The 10,379-nt window shown below is 34.7% G+C and overlaps 1 protein-coding gene across 1 annotated transcript; it reads left to right on the top strand.

Annotated features, from left to right (window-relative positions):
• The first annotated feature begins 8,598 nt into the window (after positions 1 to 8,598).
• LOC143251650 (uncharacterized) lies at positions 8,599 to 10,379 on the top strand. The gene is made up of 3 exons (XM_076502912.1): positions 8,599 to 8,735; positions 9,073 to 9,641; positions 9,878 to 10,379. Exons 2-3 carry the CDS (start codon positions 9,103 to 9,105, stop codon positions 10,377 to 10,379), a joined length of 1,041 nt encoding a protein of 346 aa, XP_076359027.1. The 5' UTR covers positions 8,599 to 8,735; positions 9,073 to 9,102.

Here is a 10,379-nt window from a genome sequence, read left to right as displayed (position 1 = left end):
ATTAATATATATCTACTATTTGGTCACTTACTTTTATAGAAACAAAAATATTTTGTTCAAAGGAACCTAAAACGTGTTGTTATTTGTTGTATTTTTTATTTTATTTACACTTAGTTTTATGTCTTTATTATCTCTATGTATCCCACACCAATCTTTACATTTTTACTTCCATATTCCATTACTACTTACTTGTATAAAATTATTGTTAATTGTTTTATCTTCTAATCTTGGTTATTTTAAAATGTTTATTGTTTTGATTTGGGCGTGATCTAGCAACTGCAAATAAGAAATTCCAAGGTTCGAACCCACTATGAGTGTATCTCACAAAATTGCCAACAGTGAAAATAATAGCACGAATTATGTGCTTTTAGTAGATATAACTAGTTAACTGACGTAAGTGTTGTATTCATTGTTGTTGTTTTTCAGTTTTAAACAGTTTCAACCATTGTTTGCAATTTTCAAGTGGCAAAAAACAGCGTTTTATTTGATAGTCACATTGACTCACTTGCTTTTTACCAACTAATCAACCACTCCAAGCTTTTAAGTTAGTGAAAATAACAATAAATATCACTACTTGGTTAGAACTCTCGGTATAGGCGAAGAGTGCAATTGCCTGGTTGTCATCTTTCCAGTCTTCAGTTTTAAATTAAGAAAGACTATATCTAAATCTTGAGAACTCTGACCTTATAGTTTACCCCAGGTTCCGTTCCGTTTAACGCACCAAACACTTCAATACGATTAAAGGTCAACAGTCAGAGAAGAAAATAAAAAGATCATACATTTGTGATAAAATTTTTCAAAAATTTCTATTTGATACCAGTATGTGGAAATAGAATTTTAGACCCTTCCTTTGTCTCTTAGAAAACACTGCTTAGGAGGTATTTTGTTTAAAACTATAACTCATCAGTCGGGCTGCAGCCTAAAGCTTAAAGACTAAAGGCTATCTGAAACACTATATAAGAATTTCCAAATTACCGGTTAAACTGCAAAAATTGGGTAAGCATTGGAAACCAATAGGCTTAAAATTACCTATAAAAATCATGTAAATTGTAGATACGTTTTTTTTAAATAATTCTCCTAATTTGTCAAGTTACAATTTCAAGTGAGAGATCTGCGTGTAAAAATAGCATTTCTGGCCTATCTTGTATCTCAGAAATTACTGAGCAGAAGGTCTTCTGTTCAGAATCAGAACTCACCAATTCGGGTAACATTTACTCCTTAACTTGAAAAAAAATATTTAAAACGCCCATTTATTAGTAAAATAATAATCCTTCTAGGTGAAGCTCAAAATGTATTTTTTTCTTTCTACTAATAAAACATATTTATCTTACTTCATGTTTAGAACATCCAATTTCATTTAGTGAAAGATTTTTCTCTCATATGCCAATTTACTCTTAAGTTTAAAATTTTTCATCTTCTATTACTGAAATATGTTTTGTCTTCTTGTTTGTTTGTTTTTTGAATTTCGCGCAAAGCTACTCGAGGGCTATCTGCGCTAGCCATCCCTAATGTAGCAGTGTAAGACTAGAAGGAAGGCAGCTAGTCATTACCACGCACCGCCAAATCTTGGCATACTCTTTTGCCGATGAAAAGTGGGATTGGCCGTCACATTATAACGTCCCCACGGCTGAAAGGGTACGCATGTTTGGTGTGACGGGGATTCGAACCCGCAACCCTCAGATTACGAATCGCACGCTTTAACCCACTTGGCCATGCCGGGCCGTTTCTCTTTTTAGCTTGTGGATATTTTATTTTCAAAAAACATTTCAATCTACAGATAAAAAACATTTATTTCTTTTATGCTATTAAATATTACTTAACTCGATTGAAAGTTCGCTTCTCAACTAGGACCTTTCACTTTAGGTCGAGCATGGCTCAGTGTTTAATGTGCTAGATTGTGAAACCGAGATTTCATGGTTCTTGTCCTGTTGCAACCAAAAATAAATAAATAAATAAATCATTGCTTTCACCCTTTGGGATGGTGGTTACATTGTAACAGTAATAGTCAACTCCTACTATTCGTTCTTACAAGAGTAGCCTAATTGCTGTCAGCAGATGTTGCTAACTAGACTTAAACTGCCGTCGACTAACTTGTCGCTTCAAATTTAGGACAGATAGTCCTCATGTAACTTTACAGTTAAGAAATTTACTTAATCTTCTGTTAAACATTACTCTCTCGAGGAAGGACATTATTTTACTTTTTAATTAAAATGTCATTCTTCTTGTTATTGGAACATTTTCCTATTTTCTTAAAATAGGTTTTCGGTTTAATTTCGTCAGTTATCACTTTACTTTCGTTTCATTTATTTGTAATGTAAAACTATACAAGAGAATGCTCTCTGTGGGAAATCGAATCCAGAATTTAGCTTTCTACGTCCGTAAACTTACCGCTGACCCACCAGCGGTCCTCTCTTTAGTAATATATATATATATATCTTAAATAGACGTATTTTACTTTCTAGGTAAAAACCTTTTTGTATTTTTAGTGAAAAGTTTGGTGTGTATATATTTCCATTATGCGCTCTTATTTGTTACTTTACAGCAATGTTACATTGGGCTATCTGTTGTATCTCACTGTGGAGAATCGAGCCTCCGATTTTAGCTTTGTAAATCCGTAAATTTAACAATGTTCTACCAGGGGATTATACCCTTATTAACGACAGTTAATATTTTATTAATAAACACTTCGTTTTCTAAGTACAGCAACACTTCACTTTTTGCCTTAAATAACAATAACGTTTATAGTTTATTTTAACAAGAAAAGGTACCCGTTCCAAGTGAGGGAAGTTTAAGTTAATCTATGAATTTAAACTATTTTATGGACTTTAAAGAGGTTAATTGTGTTGCAATCTTGTATTCACTCAGATCCAATTTCTGAGGTACTTATACCGACTACTACAAAAAGTAATTGTTGAGCATTTTACTCATACTAAGAGTCGCTCAACAATAACATAAGGTAAATCTATATTTTTATTGTTTAACTTACGTCACATTTTGCAATGTGAATGATAGCGTAATTAATTCCTAAAATTTTAATGTAGAATAACCTGCTCGAGAAATAAAATTTGGTATCAACATTATTCACTCTTGTTCTCCCATCATTTCAAAACTGAATTTTGAGCTTTGCCTGCTTTAGTAGATTTTCAAACGGAAGAGAGACACCGCCATGAATAAAACATTTTACTTTTTAACAAGAACAGTGTTTTATAAAATATTGATAGGTAAACTGTTGTACTTACCAGCTTGAACAACATTTGACCTATTAAGAGAATGATATTTCACTTACCAATAGGATAGCATTTTATTTTATAACATATCTTTATTTAGTAGTTAAATTGTATTAAATTTGATAGCGAAAACAAACTTTGAGGTTATTCGACCATCCTATTAATCTCCAGAGGTAATAATTTTTTCGCTTTTTGTAAATATAGAATATCTAATTATCTAGGTAGACAAGTATTTTTGTTTTATGAATTTCGCGCAAAGCTATTCCTAATTTAATAGTGTAAGACTAGAGGGAAAGCAACTAGTCATAACTACCCACATTCAACTCTTGGGCTACTCTTTCACTAACAAATAGTGAATTTGACTGTCACATTATAACACCCTTACAGTTGAAAGGGAGAGCATGTTTGGTGGGACGAGAATTCGAACCTGTGACCCTCACATTACGAGTCGAGCGTTGTAACGAGCTGGCAATGCCAGGCTTACGTATTTTTGTCTTCTTTTCTCAACTATATAACATGTAATTCTCGAGAGGGCAATCATGTTATATTTCTTTCTATAAACCTTGGAGCATTTACAACTAACGTATGTCGAGTGTGTTTTCTTATAGCAAAGCCACATTGGGCTATCTGCTGAGCCCACCGAGGGGAATCGAACTCCTGATTTTAGCGTTGTAAATCCGTAGACTTACCGCTGTACTAGCGGGGGGCAGCGCATGTCGATCTCTCTATAATGCTAGCACTGTTTAATTTGCTGCCCACAACCATGTTTCGCCCTGAACTCTGATTTAAATTTTATGCTTCTAAAATAAAATATATAAGTTATTTTACATGTTAAAGAGGCAAAAGATTAGTTTAATATTGCTATATTTTACATTCTTTCTTATGGTGCGACACCTATGGAACGCTGAATTCTGCTGGAATTATAGAAACAAGGATTCTAGATTATTGATTAGTAATCTGACCCGCCAGTGAATTTCTAAGCTACCATGCACAAAAAGTGTTTATTTCGGATATTCGCACAAAACTGTACAAGGGTTATCTAGGCTATCCGTCCCTAATTGTTAGCTGGTGAACTAATAGTGAAAGCAATTAGCCAGTAACAAAGAAGCGTACCTGCCAATTTTAACAATAATATTGAGAAAATACAATATAACTTACATGAACATTATTTTATATCGTAAATACTACGTATTTTGTAGTTATTTGAAATTAAATGTGTATATTACTGTTTAGTTACTTTTTCATTATCTTACTAAATTAGCAAGTAAAACTCTAAAGCACTAACCGCCTGTCTCATTTACATAAACAAAATATTATAATTTTTTCGAGTTGCTAGGCTACCGTGTCATCCGTCAATCGGGACACAGTTTTCATCATATTAGGAATGAATATTTAAAGGCTGTAACATGTAAACCATTTACCTTAGATTAGAGAAAGTCGTAGCTGGGCACGTCATTGTAATTATAAGCCTATTCAACAAAGGTTTGTTTCATAAGTAAGAAATGTGTGCTACTTTCAAGATCCACAAACCTTCTCTAATTACGTTCACATTGTAACTGGTGCTTCAGGAGAATGTATCACTATTTAGTAGTCCCCCGCTGGTGCAGCGGTAAGTCTACAAATTTACAACGCTAAAATCAGGAGCTCGATTCCCTTGGATCGACCCGATGTGGCTTTGTTATATGAACACAAAAACACACCGTTTAGTTACTTAATTCTACAATGATTTCATTTGTTGCAACACTAAGTAGGGCGCTGGCTGGTCCTGAAATATAGCTCTGTATTTCAGAGCTGGCAGCAAGGTCGGAATCCTTGCTATATCATAAAATATATCCCTTATTTAAGTCATGAGTGCGTTATAAGAGTCACACTTAATATGTAGCGTGAAAGGTGGATGGCAGGATATTGCTGACTGGTTATCTTCTCTCTGACTAGTTGTCCAAAATTAGGGGTGTATTACATAACCTTTTTAGCTTTTATATAGATATAAATAAACATACAATTTGGTACAAAGCTACAGAATGGGCTATCTGAGCTGTGTCTATCGCGGAGATCGAATCCCAAATGTTAGCTAAGTAAACAGGAGGCCTATAGTAGTTTAAATCGGTACGTATAATTATTTTTCATCGCAGAAATAAATTGTATTTAAAAATTATTCAGCACTCAGGATGAAAAATACATAACTGTGGCAAGTGGATATATTTACAAGCGATATAAAAGGTTATTTAAATTAAATTGTAGGTTGGGCCATTTTAAGCATAAGCAGGTTCAGCGTTATTGCGCTGTGATTCAAAGAAAAAAAAATTTCTTCCTAAACTTTGAAACCCTGAAACAACTTCATGAATATGTGACCGAATAATAATCGCACTGTCAAAGCTTTGTTGTTGTTTCATGCTCATCAATAATTATTGTATGCTTTAGAAAAACAAGTAACCAATCTCTAACAGAATAGTAGTAAGTTTTTGGACATACAATGCTAAAATCCGGAGTTCGATTTCCCGCGATGGACACATCAATTCTAGAACAATAAAATCAAACGAGGTAACCACGCTCACTTTAGTTATAAGACCTTGAATTAAATAGACAGGAAGATAGATAGATATAGATAATATATATATTATTTCTTTTTTAAATAAAATTATATTTTTTGTGCTAGTACTTAAGGATTAAATGTGTTCTTTTTAAAACTCAGTATTAGATTTTTATAATAATTCTTCTTCCTCAGATGATTTATTTTGATATTTGCTCTATGTTCGAAATTATTTTAAAGTGTTGAGGTATTTCAGGAATTTTTATCTTAAACGGCATCTTATACGAACAGGTCAGAGAATTCGCGATCTAAAAATAGTTGTTCCTAATGTTGAGCTACTGAGTAGAAGGCTAAGGTAATCAACTAGCAACACCCGCCACCATAAGGGATTCCTCCTGTTTGTCACTCAAATAATAGGATAGGCTGTCACTTTTGTACGTGCCTTTTTGATACACACCCAGACACGCTAACCATTAGGCCCATGTAATTCTCAGTATTTGAGAAAATTAGTTTTGTAAGTTACTTTCACAAATATGTTTCGGTGGGACAGCGATAAGTCTGCGGATTTATAACGCAAGAATTCAGAGTTCGATTATCTGCGCTGGACACAGCAGATAGCCCAATATGGCTTTGATCAAACTCACAAAAGCTACATTGTTGCAAGTTTTTGCTTTTATAATAAATACGTATGCAAATATTACAAAACTTATCAATATTTTTGGCGTAGAGAGTTCGTGTGTGTGTGTGTGTGTTTTTCGTATAGCAAAGCCACAAAGGGCTATCTGCTTAGCCCACCGAGGGGAATCGAACCCCTGATTTTAGCGTTGTAAATCCGAAGACATACCGCTGTACTAGCCGGGGGCTATAGAGTTCGTTCAAGCAGTTAAATGAAAGTAAACAATGTTGCAACAAGATCTTACAAAAATATCACATAACTGTAATATTTATTTAGTAGACATTCTAGCAAAACAAATTTACCAATTGTAGCTTTGGTAGGAAAAAAACACATGTTAATATTTTCAAAATATTAAAACTGGTTAAGTAATTTAATTGTTATAAATTCTCAGAAATACCGCAATAAAAATTCCAAAATAACTAACTCACAAACTCAAATTTTAATATAACAAATTTTAATTTTAATTCATTTTTGTTAACAATTTGAATGAACTAATAGTATTCGGAATTTTTTTTTTTTCTCAGAATGTGCTCATCTTCTTCATATAACTTTAAACGTAAACAGTAGGTCGTCATATGGATAAGATAATTTGTGTAGGAAGAAAACCTTAATATATCGTATTTCTTGCATCTAACACTTTAATAGATTTAAGTTTACTCTTTTTCTATATCTTTGAAAGTTAGGTAATGTATAAGGCCATTGATAATTTTTCTCATGAACTTTTACGACCTATTTTCCAAAGAGAAATAAATGTTTCGTCATTTATTATGCAAAAAGTTTTGTTTTTATTTTTCCGAAAAAATTAAGCACGTGAATTTAGATCTAACCGAAAGTAAAGTAACATTGTAAATAGTACTTTTTATCGCGTAATTAATTGGATCACATAAAAGTATTACATTTCTCATAGCAGATAAATATGATCTTCATTCTAACGCATACTCTAGCCATCCTTAATTTGGAACTGATAGACTTTGATCATTGTTGTAAAATCGAATAATAGGCTTTTACCATCACTCTTACAATACCATGAACAACCTCATAGTTTTTTTGTTTTCTTGGCGGCACCAGAATGAACCACGGAACCTCAGCTCCACTCCGGTGCATACTAGAGATTTGTCACACATAACATAAGAAGGTAATATGCAATGTGAGAACTATCAGTTTTAAACCTTTTTATTAGTGATGTATACCTCTTTTTTTAAAGTTGAGTTCAAGTGCCTAACTGGATACACTTTCTAATATTTTAAAGTGTATAATCATCTGTACCATTTGTTATAATCAACGACTAACACGCAATTGAATTTAAATGGCACAAAAACTTTACTGTTTTCATATTTTTTTTTAATACAGTTATGCTCAGACTATAACATACATAAATGTGTGGCATCATACTGACGTCAAATCAAACTAACATTACATTTTTAAAATGATGAAAGTAATTGTATATTTCTCTAGTTATTTAGCTTATTTAATAGTTTATGTAATAATGTAGCTTATATATAAAATATTGAGAAAAGAATTTTCGTAATACATGCTGACAACATTATATTTCTGCTTTTTACTGTAAGTGTTTTTTCAAACAAATAAGGCAATTGTATTAACTTACGAACTTGTTTCAATATAGCCTGTTCTATCGCAACATTTTACAGAAATTAAAATATCATTGAACATCTTTTGGAATTTTCTAATGCGCAGTCAGCGATCTCCCATCTCCTATTTGCTCGTGTTAGTCCTTTCACAAATACGCTTAATTTTACGATATATTTTGAAACGGCTAAGTACGTGAATCTAAAACGCACAACAAAGCGCAACACGTCATTTATCAAAAGCAGAGTTAAGTAGGCTCAACAGGCCACACAACTATTTAGGCTAGCAGTGAACTGGGTCATTGGCTCACAATGAACTTGACTGTTCTTCAGGGCATCCGTATCTCCTGGAAACATCCACTAGTCTGGCTTACCGAACTGTTTGTTCCGGAAAGTAGGAAAACTCCAAAAATATCAGCTTGCTTTTTATATTTACAGTATTCTTAAGTAGTGAAATGAATTAATGTTGGTAAACTACTCACAGAGCGCGCTGTGAACAGTAAACACGTTGTCATCGAGCCGAAGGAGGTACAGGTAAGAGAACAAGGTTACTTGTCAAACTGGGTCTAGAGCACTGCTCGCAATTTAGGTCAGAAGTTGGGAGTATTTAAACCTGTGTTACAAGTAAAGAAGCTAAGTCAGCTTCTAGAAATCGTAACGTACACTTGTTAAGTGGAAGGTTTTTCTGCTGTATTACCTGCGCTGTGTTTTGCCTGGTGAGTTTAGAACTGCTCATTGTACAGTTAGATAATACAGCATTTTTTATTCAACCCATTTCGAATAGTAGTAGAATTTACTAATATAAATATACGATAAGTAGCAATGTTTTGTTCCATAAACGCTCGGTTTTAAACAATTGTTCATAGTGAACACAAAACAAAGATGCACTTGTGCAAGAAACTTTCAAATGAAATATCTACCTATTTTTTTATCTCATCTAAAACATTGTAAAATTACCTAAGTCGTGTTGAATAAGGTATTTAAAAGGAATTAAACTAAGCTTAAATAATTGTTTCTTCTCTTTGCTAAACCACATTATTCTGGTCTCTTTAGGTCTAGAGGCTCAGCTAGCCTTTCTACAAGATGAAGGCTAGACCGATACACCACTTGTTAATCCAGACCCTGATCGGATTAGTTCTTATAGCCACGATAGAAGGCGATGGACACGGCTGGAAGAAACCGCTTAAGACTGTATATAAGACAATTAAAGTGCCTCACCCTGTGCCTTTTCCTCACCCTGTTCCCATCCATAAACATGTTGCTGTTCCACATATTATTCACATCCCTCACAAAGTCCCAATTCCTGTAAAAGTACCTATCGTGAAAACAATACCTAAGATCGTACCCGTAGCTAAGCCAATTCCCATTCCTAAGCTGGTGGCAATAGGGAAACCAATACCGATTGGCGTTCCTGTGCCTGTGCTTAAAGTACATCCTGTGCCCATTGTAAAGACCGTCTCTGTCCCTAAGCACGTACCTGTTCCATACCCAATAAAAGTTCCACACTACGTGCCTGTACCAATTCATAAAGTCATCAAGATCCCAAAGCCTTTCAAAGTACCAGTTAAAGTTCCTGTCTACAAACATATCATTGTGAAGAAGCCTGTAGAAGTCCCTGTTCCGTAAGTATATAAACACCATTCAAAAGTTCGGTAATGCATGTTATTTTATGCGAAATCATTCAAACACTTTCATTTTTTAAAATAACAAACAGTTCCAGATACAAAGTAATAAAATCCAAACATTATTAAAAATGGTTCAAATAAATGAAATGAATTCTTAACGTACCCATCAAAAATATTTTTCTCGTTGGTGTGATTACATTTTAATACAAATCATATTTTGTTCTTTTTTTCAGAGTGTACATTAAGAAACCATCTTATGGTCATGGTGGAGGGCACGGAGGTGGAGGATATGGAGGAGGTGGAGGCTATGGCGGTGGTGGAGGTTTTGGAGGAGGCCACGGTGGTGGAGGCTATGGAGGAGGTGGTGGCCATGGTGGTGGTGGAAGTTTTGGAGGAGGCCACGGTGGTGGAGGATATGGTTTGAGCCATGGTGGCGGAGGATATGGGGGAGGCCATGGTGGAGGAGGATATGGTGGTGGAGGAGGACATGGAGGTGGAGGATATGGTGGTGGAGGAGGACATGGAGGTGGAGGATATGGTGGTGGAGGAGGACATGGAGGTGGAGGATATGGTGGTGGAGGAGGACATGGAGGTGGTGGATATGGTGGTGGAGGAGGACATGGAGGTGGAGGATATGGTGGTGGAGGAGGACATGGAGGTGGTGGATATGGTGGTGGAGGAGGCTTTGGTGGTGGGGGCCACGGTGGAGGAGGCTATGGCGGTGGTTGGGATTGA

Source organism: Tachypleus tridentatus, chromosome 6, assembly GCF_004210375.1.
Source record: "Tachypleus tridentatus isolate NWPU-2018 chromosome 6, ASM421037v1, whole genome shotgun sequence".
NCBI lineage: Eukaryota > Metazoa > Arthropoda > Merostomata > Xiphosura > Limulidae > Tachypleus > Tachypleus tridentatus.
This window is presented reverse-complemented; position numbering and strand designations above follow the sequence as displayed.

Bases quoted from the DNA above. Each gene is read 5' to 3' on its own strand.
- LOC143251650 (XM_076502912.1), top strand. From the start codon at position 9,103: ATGAAGGCTAGACCGATACACCACTTGTTAATCCAGACCCTGATCGGA. The intron at 9,642-9,877 runs GTAAGTATATAA...TCTTTTTTTCAG, and splicing joins CCTGTAGAAGTCCCTGTTCC to AGTGTACATTAAGAAACCAT.